General features: G+C 37.4%; 2 protein-coding genes across 3 annotated transcripts; both read right to left on the bottom strand.

The window, feature by feature from the left end:
* Positions 1-1799: 1799 nt before the first annotated feature.
* LOC103872555 (leucine-rich repeat receptor-like protein kinase PEPR2) lies at positions 1800-5554 on the bottom strand. The gene is given in 3 exon segments (XM_033272208.1): positions 1800-2344; positions 2426-4783; positions 4786-5554. Coding segments are annotated over 3 exon segments (3261 nt in total). The 5' UTR covers positions 5315-5554; the 3' UTR covers positions 1800-1970.
* On the bottom strand, positions 1800-15986 carry LOC103872556 (leucine-rich repeat receptor-like protein kinase PEPR2). 2 transcript variants are annotated; one of them, XM_009150983.2, is made up of 3 exons: positions 12606-15986; positions 12142-12524; positions 1800-1961 (listed from the first exon to the last, which is right to left on the bottom strand). In XM_009150983.2, exons 1-2 carry the CDS (start codon positions 15568-15570, stop codon positions 12151-12153), a joined length of 3339 nt encoding a protein of 1112 aa, XP_009149231.2. In that variant the 5' UTR covers positions 15571-15986; the 3' UTR covers positions 1800-1961; positions 12142-12150. The 2 variants fall into 2 exon arrangements, with proteins under 2 accessions (XP_009149231.2, XP_033128097.1); XM_033272206.1 differs by lacking the exon at positions 1800-1961 and having other exon boundaries at positions 11965-12524.
* Positions 15987-16438: the final 452 nt, after the last annotated feature.

Genomic DNA, 16438 nt, shown 5'->3' with positions numbered 1-16438 from the left:
TACCTATATATATATATATCTTCTAATCAGATTCATCTCTTTTAAGTGGCTTCTCTTCCTCTTCAAGTACACTAGTTTCAAAGAAAAAAATACTCAATTAAGCATCATCCTCACCATGTCATAACTCCAGTTACGATTACGTTTCTAGTTACCATAGTCAATGTTTCCTTAACCTTATTTCATATGTGCCATCTTCTTTTACATATGGACAAGCTCTTTAGTTACCAAACAATCTCCTGCATATATTATCACTTCCACCAATCAAGGTAGATCTCCTTATGCATCACTGGTCATGTTTAGTGCCTACCAAAATGCTAAAAGTGATATTCTCAAGACAAAAAAATTACTGGTTGCGTAGCGAGAACAAAAGGAGAAAAATAATAATATACAAAGATAAACGCTTACCCAACATTTCGGAAGAAGGAGATTAGCGGCGTTGTATAGAAGAGAACTTAGCCGGAGAGAGTGTTGATGAATGCGGAGTTGCCAACCCCAACATCATCTACTCATGAAGGCGGAGATTAGTGAAAGATTGGACAAAAACGTCGAAAATGATGTCTCTTAGATATTAAAATAAAACTAGATAATGTATACTTAATATGCTGTGCAGTAATTCAGGCCCAAATATACCCACTTTTTGTTGTGCTTCCACTAACTAACATCTTCTCAATTCTTTCAGGCCCAACACACAGTATCGATGTTGTTCTGTCAATATGTTTACAGAGTATCTTACCAATAGGTCAAACTGCCGAGCATAGCTTTGCTGCTAAAGGCAATGTTCTAAAGCCTTAATTAGCTGAATAGATGATAAAGAAGTAACAGTATGATATAAAAGCAGTATGTTGTTACTAAACTATTTAATAGAATGATCAGTAGATCAATATGAACTGTTATTTAAAATTATTATAAAAATTAATCTAATATATAATATATTTATTTTTATTGAATATATTTCTAATATATACAATATATAAAATAAAGAGAGATATAAAATTAATTTATTTTATTTAATAATATCAAAATTATGTTTATATAAAAATGGTATTTTAAAAATAACATTTACCATTAAAATATATATTTTTAAAAATAATATCTCATATTTAAAATATAATATAATTTATATAATAAATTATGTTTTTAATTTGAATTATTATTTAAAAATATATTTTTAACTGTAAAATTTATTGTAAAAATATAAATTTTATTTTTGGATATAAAATTTTATGATATTATTAAATTAAAAAAATTTATATATTCTTTTTAATTTTATAAATTCTAAATGCAAATGTTATACTAAAAACTCCATATAAGAGCATTGACCAAAGAGCAATTGGGGAGCATTCGCATTTGGTAAATGCTTTTTTAACAAATATTGATTAGATAATGTAGAGCATAACCAATCAAGGTCTAAGTGAAAATGATTCAACCTAAGGTGAATCTCAAAGATTATTAAGAGACAGAAGATCTATAAAGAGTAATGAGTTATATAGTAAGCTACTAAGAAGCTTTGTCCACAATTATGCTTAAGCATTACTAATATTGGTTAATGGAAGTGAATGATTTAAGCCTTCATCTGAATCTCTCTATCTCTCTATTACCAGGGCAAGAAGAAGATGATACTGCAACCATACAAAGCCAGCCTGTAAGGCAATTACTTAAAGATCGAGGGATCTCAACATCATCGCAGACACCAACCAGTTCCACATCTTATGGGCAGTGCTTTCTCTGGTGAGCTATATGGTAGCTAGCACAGGCTAAACATATTGAAATAGGAAAATGTTTATAAGCCTCTCTTGTTGTTGTACTCGATTACTCAATTTTCATTTACGGAATATAGAAGGCATTTTTAGATACATCATATATATTTCTCAGATCTTCAATGTTACTCAATGCTACAATGGTTACAGAGAGAAATAGTAAAATACTACTCTCCACTCATACTGCTACTATAAACCTGTAAAATACAGAAACTATTGAACTGAACCAGAAGTGCTTCTTACAAGATCTTTCACATCAGTCAACTCTTTCACCACATCTCTCATGGACGGTCTGTTCTCTGACCTTTTGTCCGAACACACAAGTGCCAAGTCTGTAACTAGAATTGCCTGTTCTCTAACCTTTGTATCTAGAAGCTCATCCACAAGCCTTGGATCAACGATTGGACTAACAGTATAATCCTCGTCATCCTCGTAGCTGCTTAACACAGATCTAACCCAGCTCACGATATCAGTCTCCTCAGGGAAAGATCTGTCCACTGCTCTCTTTCCCGTTATCAGCTCAAGCAAAACAACTCCATAACTATAAACATCTGATTCCTTGCATCTCACCGTCTTGTACGCATTTTCTGTTTTGATAGCAGCAATGATTAAACCCAACAGTAAAACAAAATGTTAAATTAATGTTAATGCTGAGAAGTAAAGTGTACCTGGTGCAATGTAACCAGTGGTGCCTGTGATGGTTGCTGTTGAAATAGTCGAGTCATCAAGAATCCTAGCCAATCCGAAATCTCCAATGTGAGGCTCCATCTCCGAGTCCATAAGTATGTTCTCTGGTTTGATGTCACGGTGGATGATTGGTGGATGACAGTCATGGTGTAGATACTCTAGCCCGTGTGCAATCCCAAGAGCTATGTTGAACCGTGCAGACCAGTCAAGACCTGTTTCTCCTTGATTATTGCCTCTGTGCAGAACGTCGTGTAAGCTTCCATTGGGCATGTACTTGTACAGCATCAGGCCATTGTCTTTCATAATCCAAAACCTTTCCAACCGAACGAGGTTTCTATGCCTAACTTGCCCGATCGTCTCGATCTCTCTCTTCATATTCTGGTTTGCACGTACGCTTTCTGCGAAGATGAGTTTCTTCACGGCGTATTCTTCGCCTGGGGCTAATGAGGCTTTGTAAACAACTCCATGAGCTCCTCTTCCAATGATGTACTTGTCGTCTAGATTGTCAGTGGCTGTGAGAACTTTGTTAAGCAGTAAGGAAAGACCTTCTTCCTCGTCGAGGACAGGAGTATCTTCTGTCTTGACTCCTCTTTTGCAGCAGGTAAAAACCAAAACTAAAGCAAAAAGTAAAGCCAATGCAGATAGAAAGGAACCAACTGCTATAATGGCGATCATCCAGGTGCTAAGTTTGGCTTGACCTTTGCAAGTTTTAAACTCTTTACGGATCACTGCACTTACTGAGTGAGAAGGTTGAATGCAGAGGCTTGGGTTTCCAGTAAATACTGATGAACTATTCATCAGCTTTTCCGGTATTGGACCGGTGAGCTGATTGTTCGAGACGTCAAGCTGAAAGAAACTACGACTCTGAAGAACGGATAAGTTCCCTGTCAACTTATTGTTGGATATGTTGAGCCGTACGAGATCAACAAGACCTACCAGAAAGGCTGGGATCTCGCCGGTGAATCCGTTTCCACTGAGGTCTAAGCTGTTCAGGTGCTTTAACAAGCCAAGAGAGGAAGGAATCTCACCTTTAAAAGCATTTCTAGCTACCTGGAGATCTATTAGGCGGCCAAACTCGGCCAAGAACGGTGGAATGGCTCCTGAAAACCGATTATGGCTGAGAACCAAAGTAGTCAAGCTTTTCCAGCTTCTGAAACTCGAAGGAACAGAACCGTTCAGTGAGTTGGATCCGACATCAAACTCCAGTATTCCCACACAGCTAGATAGCTGAGATGGCAGAGGACCTTCCAGGTGGTTATGTGAAAGATTCAACAGTCCGAGGTTTTGCAGATTTCCCAGTTCTGGGGGTATCAAACCAGTGAGTTTGTTTTGAGACAGGTCAACTGTTAGGAGATTCTTGCAGCTTCCCAAGCTGCGAGGGATGGATCCTTCAATGTTGTTGCCTTTGAGTTCCACAAAATAAAGATTATGTGTCTCAGGAAACTCCGGAAGAACACCTGAAAGCTTGTTTCCTCCAAGCCTGATTCTCCTGAGGGTCTTACAATGACCAATAGACGGTGGTATCTTACCATGAAGCTGATTAGAACCCAAGTTAAAAACCGTCAACTTCTGTCCATGGCATAGATCGGGAGGTATCTCCCCTGTAAAACTGTTACCAATAAGATCCACCCCCTCTAAGCTTGTATTCACGCCTAAACTCATTGGTATCCCTCCATAAAATCTGTTGTTAAACAGAGTAAGCGACTTAAGATTCTTCAGCTCAGTAACTTCAATAGGAATCCCACCAGACAGCTTATTCCTGAAAAGCTGCAGGATTTGTAGCTTCTTTAGCTTACCCAATGCAGAGGGTAACTCTCCTTCGAGCTGGTTGTCGTTCAGCTTCAAGGTTTTCAAGCTGCTGCAGTTCCCGAGCTCAGGAGGGATATTCCCAGAGAGACGATTCTCACCGAGGTTAATAACGGTAACCTTTTTTAACATACCCAATGATGATGGAATGTTACCTGTCAAGTTACATCCGATGATGACTAAAGAGTCAAGGTTACTGCAGTTGCCAAGTTCAGGAGGAACACCACCTTCGAAATGATTGTAAGACAGTTCCAAAGTCACCAACTTCTTGCAGTTGCTTGAACCGAAACGAATCCTCCCTCCAAGGCTGTTGTTGCTGACAAACACTTCACTGAGATTCTTGAGCAGGTTGAGACTTTCCGGTAACGAACCATTAAGCTTGTTCTTGTGCAAGTACAGATACTCCAGCTTACTGCAGTTCCCAATGGACTCAGGGATGGGACCAGACAAGTCATTATGAGACAAGGTCAGATCTGAAAGCTCTTTCAACCCACCAACACTTGCAGGAATCAGACCGGTAAGATTGTTGTATCAAGATTCAGCACTTGTAGCAAGGAAAGCTGGAACAAGGACTCAGGCAACTCGCCACTGAAGAAGTTTGAAGTGAGATACAGATAAGTCAAATTCTTCAAGCTGCCAAAATTATCTGGAATCTCTCCGGAAAACCCATTTTCAGACAAATCCAAATACTGAAGTGAAGTACAGTTTCCTAAACTGGAAGGCAACGGACCAGATAAACTATTGTTACTCAGATCCAGAGTGATCAAGCTCTTAAGCTCTCCAATTTCGGAACCTAGTTGCCCTGAAACACCAGATGTACTCAGATTAAGAGTCTCGACGTTAAGAGAACCATCACAAGTGACACCAAACCAGTTATTACACGGAGTGGTTTCAGATGTGTTCTCCTTCCACGTGGAATTGACTTGAGGTGGTACTTTGTCAAAGTGGCTGAGAAGCGAAAGTAAAGCCAAACCATCCGAGTTTAGAGAGGAGACAGAGTCTAAACGGAAAGAGACAAAAAGAGAGCAAAGGAGGGTAATTTCCACTAACCCTAGAATCATCATCTGTGTTTAAATCTCTCAAAAGACGTATCGGGACTGAAAACTTGAAACTCTCCCACCTCACTAACCCTGAACCCAGAATGCGAAAGAGAAAAAGGTGAGAACTTGAAACTCTCACAGCTCACCAGCACTGAACCCAGAACGAGAAAGAGACCAAAGGTGAGAACTTGATTTTGAAGGGGACTGAATAAGAATATGTGATCCGAATCTACGGCAATGGCATTATTTAAGAGACTAGAGTTTTGTAAAAGCGCGTTTTTTTTGTGAACTTACCTTTACGACTTCGCCATTTCAACGCTGTTTCCTCACCGAGTCACCGGGGACTGTCATCTTCCCTTTCCTCTTCTTTATCGGTATCTTATATATTAAAACAAACCACAACCTTCATTCATGTGCGATTTTTTTAAAAATAGACCTAATAAACCTATTCATAGATATTCATATTACATTTTAGTTCATACTAATAATAAATAGAATTTTTGAAATATTTTAATCATAATATCTTTTGATATCTTTTCATTTTAAATATAAATCTTATATATTAAAACAAACCACAACCTTCATTCATGTGCGATTTTTTTAAAAATAGACCTAATAAACCTATTCATAGATATTCATATTACATTTTAGTTCATACTAATAATAAATAGAATTTTTGAAATATTTTAATCATAATATCATTTGATATCTTTTCATTTTAAATATAAATATATTTATTTTAAAATTCTAACAAATCTGTTTAAAAAGATTTTTACAAGATCTTCATTTTCAAAATTATATTTAAATATTTTTGCTAATTTCGAAATTAGTTTAAAATATTATTATACATTAATATATTCAATTATATAAAATTAAAAATAAAAAAATCTATAATATTTTATTTATTATATAATCATAATCAATCATATTAAAATAAAATTATTATATTGAGCTAAATATAATAAAATTGTATTAAATTTATATATTTATATATTTTATTTTCGTAATTATAAAATATTTATGTTCAAAAATAAAATCTAATATGTTGGTAAGATGGGTTAACATTATCAAACTATATAATACATGTATAAAAATTAACATGTATTTTTTTAAAGTTAATAATATAAAATCTTTGTAACTACTTTAATCATAATATATTTTCATTTTAAATATAATATATATTTATATATTATATTTTAAAAATTCTAATAAATCTGTGTAAAAATATTTAAACAATAACTTAATGTATTTTAAGTTATCGTTTAAAAATGAAAATAAATAAATTATATCCTATTTTATCTACTTTATAGTCATGATCATGTTAAAATATAATTATTATACTAAAATAAATATGATAAAATTATATTCAATTGATAAATTTATAAATTTTATTTTCATAAATATAAACTATTTACTTAAAATATAATATGATGATAGAACAGTTTAAAATTAACAAACTGTATAATACATGTCTAAAAATTATCATATCTTAGACTTTTATTATACAATAATAAATTATCTAAAATGAATAAGCATAAAAATATTGGTAAAAAGAAATCCAGTTTTGAAAGACGGGTCAAAATTTAGCATAAATTAAATACAAAATAATTTTTAAATATATTTTTTCATTAATATATTAATTTGCTTAATAACTAAATGCAAATACAATAAGATAAATATATAATAAGAAGTGGTAAATATATACGGTTTAAACAATTAATTAATTATAACATGTAAATTATAAAATTATTGTATTTGAAATAGTTATATAAATATTTAAGTATATGATTAACATTAAAAATATATACCACTTATGTTCTAAAATAATAATTTATGTATAGAAAAGTGAAAACAAACACTCGTGCGGTTGCACGGGTCAAAATCTAGTTTCTAATTTATTTCGCATTTCCCACGTTTTTGTGTTAATTTTCTTTTGACATTTCTTCCTATATACAGTAGTTACTTTAGTTTTTTTTTTTTGGAACGCAGGTTTAAATAATTTGACAAAATATTAACTAGCTGATTATAGTCTTAGGTATATTGTATCTTTTCTATATCTAAATTTTAATTTACATTTTATAATTAATTAAATTGTTGAAACATGTATGACAGTATGAGCAATAATGCCGAAACAACAAACAAACTTGAAAACCTCCTATGTGTACAAACATGTGCGGACCATGTTGTTAGATTCGGATTTGTTTAAAGTAGCTCGAACACACACAAAGAATATAAAGAACTTGCTCTCTTTATTGAATGCTTTAGAAAATATGCTCAAAACTAAAATACTCCTCTATATGACTATATCAATACCACAATCTCCGTATGTATATATATTAGAGTAGATTTCCTTTTCTTAATAGTTATAAATAACTCCTAATACTACTAGGTATATATCTAAGCTTATCTTATCCTTATCCAACTTGACAAAGGATATCTTGAGCTTCAAGCTATCAAAGCTTACCCAACAATCTCTCTCTTGAGCTTTGAGTCCACAAGTTTTGAACTCCTATCAAGTATCTCATCTCAACGAACTTAATCATTGCCAAAGCTTTTGTGAGGATGTCGGCTTTTTGTAACGTTCCCGGTACGTGCTCACGTCGACGAGCTCTCTTTCAATACATTCTCGAATAAAATGGTAGTGTTTATGAATGTGCTTGCTCTTGCCGTGAAAGACAGGGTTCTTGGTGAGCTCTATAGCCGACTTGCTATCAATCTTGATGAGAATTCTCTCTACCTTCCAACCCGTGATCTCGCTTAGAAGGTCTTGGAGCCATATGGCCTGACGTGCTGCTTCAGTTGCGGCCATAAACTCTGTCTCGCACGATGAGAGTGCAACTGTGTTCTGTTTTTGTGAACACCAAGTAATCGGTGAAGTTCCAAAATAAAACATGTGACCCGTGGTGCTTCTACCATCGTCTTGGTCTATGTTGTGACAGCTATCAAGATACTGCATGATTTGCTTCATGATGTCGCCATGTGACTTACGAGGCCTTTGCATGTAGGGACTTGCCACACTGACCGAGAATGCTAAATCCGGTAGTGTGTGAAGCAAGTAACGTAGGCATCCCACGTTTCTTCTATATTGCGTTGCTTCAATCTATTCTTCTTCTTCGGCTTTTGAAACCTTAAGACCAAACTCCATTGGTATCTTGGTCGCATTACATGTTTCTAAGGTCCTGTTCGTTTGTACATCTGGAAGATGCATCCAGATGGTCCATCTAGATGTCTTATCCAGATGCTTCATCTGGGTGTTGTTCGTTTTTTCATTTTGTTCATGCATCTAGATGAATCATCTGAATGCAACTATTTTTGTTTGCTTTTCATTTTTTAACTTTCATTTGCATCCAGGTGGACTTGTTAATACAATGACAAAAATATATTTTTTTACGTTTCGGTGGAATAATAGCATTTTAATGGTTTTGGCCAAAAATATTTTTGCGGTTTTTGAGAAAATATGTGTTTTTCGCGAAAAAGTGCATTATATGGTTTTGGCGGAAAAATACGTTTTATGGGTGTGGCGAAAAAATACGTTTCTGCAGTTTGGACGGAAAAGGTGTTTTTGAAGATTTAGCGGAAAAAGTGTTATTGACAAGAAAAGTTGTTTTTTCACGATTTTGCGGGAAACGTTTTTTCGCGATTTTGGCGGGAAAAGCATTTTTGCGGTTTTGGCGGAAAAATACATTTTTCGGTTTTGGCGGGAAAATGCGTTTTTCCGGTTTTGGCGGGAAAATGCATTTTTCCGGTTTTGGCGGGAAATGCCTTTTTCCGGTTTTGGCGGGAAAATACATTTTTTCGGTTTTGGCGGAAAAATGCGTTTTTCCGGTTTTGGCGGAAAAATACATTTTTCCGGTTTTGGCGGGAAAATGCATTTTTCGGTTTTTGGCGGGAAAATACATTTTTCTGGTTTTGGCGGAAAAATGCGTTTTTACGGTTTTGGCGGAAAATGCGTTTTTCCGGTTTTGGCGGAAAAATGCGTTTTTCGGTTTTGACGGGAAATGCATTTTTTCTGGATTTGGCGGAAAAATGTGTTTTTCAGTTTTGGCGGGAAAATTTCATTTTCCGGTTTTGGTGGTAAAATTGTGTTTTTCAGTTTTAGCGAGAAAATGCGTTTTTCCGGTTTTGGCGGGAAAATTCTGTTTTCCGGTTTTGGCAGGAAAATTATGTTTTTCGGTTTTGGCGAGAAAATGCGTTTTTTTCGGTTTTGGTGGGAAATTGCGTTTTCCGGTTTTGGCGAGAAAATGTTTTTTATGGTTTTGGCCGGAAAATGCTTTTTGGAGTTTTGGCGGGAATATGTGTTTTTTGGGTTTTGGCGGGAAAATGCGTTTTTTCGGTTTTGGTCGAAAATTGTGGTTTTACTGGTTTAGCCGAAAATGTGTTTTTATGAAAATGTGTGTTTTATGTTTTTTTTGCGGAAAAACGCACCTTGCGGTTTTGGCGGGAAAGTGTGTTTTTTAATTTTTGCGAGAAAATGCATTTTTTGTTATAACGGAAAAATGTATATGAAAAAAATAGAATTTACGGTTTGAAAATAATATTTTGATTTTAAAAGGTCATTTTTGTCATTTATTATTTTGGACTGAACTAGATGCATCTGCATCTAGATGCACCATCAAGACTCACCTTCATTTGGATGAGAATTTGAGATGAGTTTAGCTGGGTGATCCATCTGGATGTAGCATTATAATGCACAAAACGAACATCAATTTGCATCTTCACCCAGATGGATCACCTGGGTGAGGAAACGAACAGGGCCTAAGCCAACTTCTTTAAGAACTTTTCTTGCGTATGCTTCTTGTTTAAGCTCAATCCCATCAATACCTTGATGAACTTCTATCCCAAGATATTATGTGAGTTTACTTAGGTCAGACATCTCAAACTTTGATGACATCCCTCTTTTGAACTCACTTATTGCGTTGATGTTGTTGTCGGTTATGAATAGATCGTCGACATATATCGCAACGATAAGGATCACATATTTTTCTTCTTTGTGATACACTGCGTTCTCCTTTGTGCATCGACTGAACTTCATTCCTTTTAACACTTGATCCAGCTTAGTGTTCCAAGCTCGTGGAGCTTGATTTAACCCGTACAAGGCTTTTGACAGCTTATAAACCTTCTGTTCTCTGCCTTTAGCTTCAAAACACTCGGGCTGTTCGACGTAGACGTCTTCCTTTAGTTCACCGTATAAGAAAGCTGTCTTTACGTCTAAGTGATGAATTTGCCAACCGTGTGATGCTTCTAGAGCACTTAGAAGCCGTATGGTTTCAAGTCTCGCAACCGGCGCAAAAACTTCATCATAGTCGAGGCCTGATTCTTGTATGTAACCTTTAGCTACAAGCTTTGCTTTAAACTTCTTGATAGTACCGACAGCATTCCTTTTGATTTTGAAAATTCACTTGAGACCAATTACCTTTGCTCCAATCGGTCTATCAACGAGATACCATGTCTTGTTCTTGTTCATTGAATCTATCTCTCCTCCGCAAGCATCAGTCCACTTTGACCAACCCTTTGCTTCTTGGTAGTTCCTTGGTTCGTCGTTTATGGATAGTAAGAGCCTCTCGATGTCTAGTTCAGCTTGTAGAACATAGTCGTCTAGATACCGAGGTTTGTTGCTCTGTCGTGTTGATTGTCGTATTGGTTGTTGTATTGGTTGTTGAAGTTGAGGTTGAGCGTCTTGATCAATGTCATTCTCTTGATTATGATCTTCGTCTTGTTCATTGTGATGGTCCTTGTCCTCTTGTTGTTGATCATTATCAGCGTTGATCACAACCGGTCCTTCCCCTGCATCAATGACTTCTCCCCACTTCATTTGGAACATACCTGGATCACGTGTAGTCCCAGTTGTTTTGTTCCAGTTCCAACCTTTTTTCTCATCGAACACAACGTCACAGTTTACTACAATTCTTCGTGTATCCGGATTGTAGAGCCTATAAGCCTTGGAAGCTGGTTCTGTTCCGAGATGAACCAAGACCAACGATCTATCGTCTAACTTCTTGAGCATTGCACTGTCTATCTTTGCATATGCTAAGCACGCGAAAACCCTTATATGATTTAGGTTTGGTTTCTTCAGTCGCAAGCTTTCATAAGGCGTCTTGTTCTTAAGAGCTCTCGTCAGTAGTTGATGACATAGGTTGAATGTCGAACTGCTTCGCCCCATATACGTTAGTTTGGGTTGGTTTGGGTTCGGGTGGCTCGGATTGGTTTGATTGATTCGATTTTGGTTAAAAGTTTGCAACAAGCTCTTCAAATTGCGAAAACAGTCTCAAAGTCGATAAGAATCACTTAAAGAGTATGATTAAAGCCCTAAACTCCCCCAACGTGACAATCTAAATTCAGTTTATATTCCAAATAGCTACGGGAAAAACTAGAAAATGAAATGTTCAAGTTTAACGATTGTCATCAAGAAACTTAGACCCCTAAAGAACACACATTTCTTGGATACCAAGAAACAAGACAAACATGACATTAAGCAAAAGCATGAGACACTTACACATCCATAAACATTCCAGCATCATCTAAGCATTTCAGTTTTATATTCAGCCTAAGGCAAATGCGTAAGGCTCCAGGGATCTAAACATTCATTGCACACACAAACAGGTTCCACATTCTATGATAGTTCTCTCTGGTGAGCTATCTGGTAGCACCGGCTAAAACGTATTGAAATAGGAAAATGTGTATAAGCCTCTTTGTTTGTAATCTATTACTCCCAACAATTTGGCTTACGCAATAATTAATACAGTACTTCATACATGTTTCTTAGATCTTAGATGTTTCTGCTACTTAATAACATATCATATCATATCAGTATACATGTCTCTCCACTCATACTGCTACTATAAACCTGTAAAATACAGAAACTATTGAACTGAACCAGAAGTGCTTCTTACAAGATCTTTCACATCAGTCAACTCTTTCACCACATCTCTCATGGACGGTCTGTTCCCTGGCCTTTTGTCCGTACACACAAGTGCCAAGTCTGTAACTAGAATTGCCTGTTCTCTAACCTGTGTATCTAGAAGCTCATCCACAAGCCTTGGATCAACGATTGGACTAACAGTATAATCCTCTTCATCCTCGTAGCTGCTTAACACAGATCTAACCCAGCTCACGATATCAGTCTCCTCAGGGAAAGATCTGTCCACTGCTCTCTTTCCCGTTATCAGCTCAAGCAAAACAACTCCATAACTATAAACATCTGATTCCTTGCATCTCACCGTCTTGTACGCATTTTCTGTTTTGATAGCAGCAATGATTAAACCCAACAGTAAAACAAAATGTTAAATTAATGTTAATGCTGAGAAGTAAAGTGTACCTGGTGCAATGTAACCAGTGGTGCCTGTGATGGTTGCTGTTGAAATAGTCGAGTCATCAAGAATCCTAGCCAATCCGAAATCTCCAATGTGAGGCTCCATCTCCGAGTCCATAAGTATGTTCTCTGGTTTGATGTCACGGTGGATGATTGGTGGATGACAGTCATGGTGTAGATACTCTAGCCCGTGTGCAATCCCAAGAGCTATGTTGAACCGTGCAGACCAGTCAAGACCTGTTTCTCCTTGATTATTGCCTCTGTGCAGAACGTCGTGTAAGCTTCCATTGGGCATGTACTTGTACAGCATCAGGCCATTGTCTTTCATAATCCAAAACCTTTCCAACCGAACGAGGTTTCTATGCCTAACTTGCCCGATCGTCTCGATCTCTCTCTTCATATTCTGGTTTGCACGTACGCTTTCTGCGAAGATGAGTTTCTTCACGGCGTATTCTTCGCCTGGGGCTAATGAGGCTTTGTAAACAACTCCATGAGCTCCTCTTCCAATGATGTACTTGTCGTCTAGATTGTCAGTGGCTGTGAGAACTTTGTTAAGCAGTAAGGAAAGACCTTCTTCCTCGTCGAGGACAGGAGTATCTTCTGTCTTGACTCCTCTTTTGCAGCAGGTAAAAACCAAAACTAAAGCAAAAAGTAAAGCCAATGCAGATAGAAAGGAACCAACTGCTATAATGGCGATCATCCAGGTGCAAAGTTTGGCTTGACCTTTGCAAGTTTTAAACTCTTTACGGATCACTGCACTTACTGAGTGAGAAGGTTGAATGCAGAGGCTTGGGTTTCCAGTAAATACTGATGAACTATTCATCAGCCTTTCCGGTATTGGACCAGTGAGGTGATTATTCGAGACGTCAAGCTGAAAGAAACTACGACTTTCAAGAACGGATAAGTTCCCTGTCAACTTATTGTTGGATATGTTGAGCCGTACGAGATCAACAAGACCTCCCAGAAAGGCTGGAATCTCGCCGGTGAATCCGTTTCCACTGAGGTCTAAGCTGTTCAGGTGCTTTAACGAGCCAAGAGAGGAAGGAATCTCACCTTCAAAAGCATTTCTAGCTACCTGGAGATCTATTAGGCTGCCAAGCTCTTTCAAGAACGATGGAATGGCTCCTGAAAACCGATTATTGCTGAGAACCAAAGTAGTCAAGCTTTTCCAGCTGCTGAAACTCGATGAAACAGAACCGTTCAATGAGTTGGAGCCGACATCAAACTCCAGCATTTTCACACAGCCTGATAGCTGAGATGGCAGAGAACCTTCCAGGTGGTTATGTGAAAGATTCAGCCGTTGGAGGTTTTGTAGATTTCCCAGTTCTGGAGGTATCAGACCGGTGAGTTTGTTTTGAGAAAAGTCGATTGTCTGGAGATTTTTACAGCTTCCCAAGCTGCGAGGGATGGATCCTTCAATGTTGTTGCCTTTGATTTCCACAAACTCAAGACTATGTGTGTCAGGAAACTCAGGAAGAACACCAGAAAGCTTGTTTCCTCCAAGCCAGATTCTCTCAAGGGTCTTACACTGACCAACAGACGGTGGTATGCTACCATGAAGCTGATTAGAACCCAAGTTAAAAAACCTCAACTTCTGTCCATGGCAGAGATTGGGAGGTATCTCTCCTGTAAAACTGTTACCAATTAGATCCACCTCCTCTAAGCTTCTATTCACACCTAAACTCATCGGTATCCCTCCATGAAAGCTGTTGTTAAACATCAAAAGCTTCTTAAGATTCTTCAGCTCGGTAACTTCAGCTGGTAGTTCTCCGGTGAGAGTGTTGTTGTGAACGACCATCTGTGTCAGACTCTGAATCTTCCATACGCTGATAGGAATCTCACCAGACAGCTTATTCTCGAAAAGCTCCAGACTTTGTAGCTTCTTTAGGTTACCCAATGCAGCGGGTATCTCGCCTTGGAGCTGGTTGCCGTTCAGCTTCAAAGTATGTAAGCTGCTGCAGTTCCCAAGCTCATGAGGGATATTCCCAGAGAGACGATTGTCGCCGAGGTTAATAAGCGTAACCTTTTTCAACATACCCAGTGATGATGGAATGTTACCTGTCAAGTTACATCCGATGATGACCAAAGAGTCAAGGTTACTGCAGTTGCCAAGTTCAGGAGGAACACCACCTTCGAAATGATTGTAGGAGAGTTCCAAAGCCACCAACTTCTTGCAGTTGCTTGAACCGAAACGAATCCTCCCTCCAAGGCTGTTGTTGCTGACAAACACTTCGCTGAGATTCTTGAGCAGGTTGAGACTTTCCGGTAACGAACCATTAAGCTTGTTCTTGTGCAAGTACAGATACTCCAGCTTACTGCAGTTCCCAATGGACTCAGGGATGGGACCAGACAAGTCATTATGAGACAAGGTCAGATCTGAAAGCTCTTTCAACTCACCAACACTTGCAGGAATCAGACCGGTAAGATTGTTGTGATCAAGATTCAGCACTTGTAGCAAGGGAAGCTGGAACAAGGACTCAGGCAACTCGCCACTGAAGAAGTTTGAAGTGAGATACAGATAAGTCAAATTCTTCAAGCTACCAAAATGATCTGGAATCTCTCCGGAAAACCCATTTTCAGACAAATCCAAGTACTGAAGTGAAGTACAGTTTCCTAAACTGGAAGGCAACGGACCAGATAAACTATTGTTACTCAAATCCAGAGTGATCAAGCTCTTAAGCTCCCCTATTTCAGAACCTAATTGGCCCGAAACCTCAGACCCACTCAGATTAAGGGTCTCGACTTTACCTGAATCATCATCACAGATGACACCAAACCAGTTATTACACGGAGTGGTTTCAGATGTGTTCTTCTTCCACGTCGAATTTACTTCGATTGGTACCGTGTCAAAGTGATTGAGAAGCGAAAGCAAAGCCAAACCTTCCGAGTTAAGAGAGGAGACAGAATCAATACGGAAAGAGACAAAGAGACAACAAAGCAGAGTAATTCCAACTAACCCAATATTCATCATCTGTGTTGAAATCTCTCAATAGACGAATCAAGACTGAAAATTTAAAACTCTCAGACCCAGAATGAGAAAGAGGAAAAAAGGTGGGAACTTGAAACCCTCACAGCTCACCAAACCTGGACCCAGAACGAGAAAGAGAAGAAAGGAGAGAACTTGATTACTCTGACACCTCTCACCAACACTGAACCCAGAAAGATAAAAGAGAAGAAAGGTGAGAACTTGATTTTGAAGGGGACTGAATAAGAACAATTGATCGGAATCTATGGCAATGGCATTATTTAAAGAGACTAGGAGATTGGTAAAAGCGCGCTTTCTAACATGAATGTCAGAGATTGTGAACTTAACTTTACGGATTCGCGACTTCAACGCTGTTTCGTCACCCTCTCCACTTACATATTCTTATTTTGAATAATGCTTTCTATCATGATTATAAAATGTAAGCATTATAAGCGAGTGGTATTGATGAAATAAGATAACCTGCTTTCTTTGAATAACCAGGTCAGTATGGTCGGGTAGTAATGCGGGTTTGGAAAAGTGTAAACATTTTAAATTTGAAATCTACCTTTCAGATTATCAATCAGGTGGCAACATTATCTAACCTCACGTACAACCATCAAGCTTGATTGCCACTAGTTGGCCGACTATTTTCAGTTATATATATTTTTGCTCATAAGTTTCGAAGATGAGTACTCAATCCCTTTATGAAAGATTTTCTAAACTTATACGTGAGACACCTGAAACCATTAAAAAAAACATTTTAAAAACTATTCAGTTGTATATATTTTTGTTCTTTAGAAAAGATTTTTAGAGTATTCACATGGATTAAGGTTTTAATTAACGTTTATAATTAAAATTATTATTCATTTTTAAT

Source organism: Brassica rapa, chromosome A06, assembly GCF_000309985.2.
Source record: "Brassica rapa cultivar Chiifu-401-42 chromosome A06, CAAS_Brap_v3.01, whole genome shotgun sequence".
In the NCBI taxonomy this organism is placed as follows: domain Eukaryota; kingdom Viridiplantae; phylum Streptophyta; class Magnoliopsida; order Brassicales; family Brassicaceae; genus Brassica; species Brassica rapa.
Note: the sequence above shows the minus strand (reverse complement) of the source record. Positions and strands in the feature narration are given on the sequence as shown.

Excerpts from the sequence above, each read along its gene's own strand:
- LOC103872556 (XM_009150983.2), bottom strand. The coding sequence starts at position 15,570 with ATGATGAATATTGGGTTAGTTGGAATTACTCTGCTTTGTTGTCTCTTT. Across the intron at positions 12,525-12,605 it reads CACTGGTTACATTGCACCAG|AAAATGCGTACAAGACGGTG; the intron begins GTACACTTTACT and ends CTATCAAAACAG.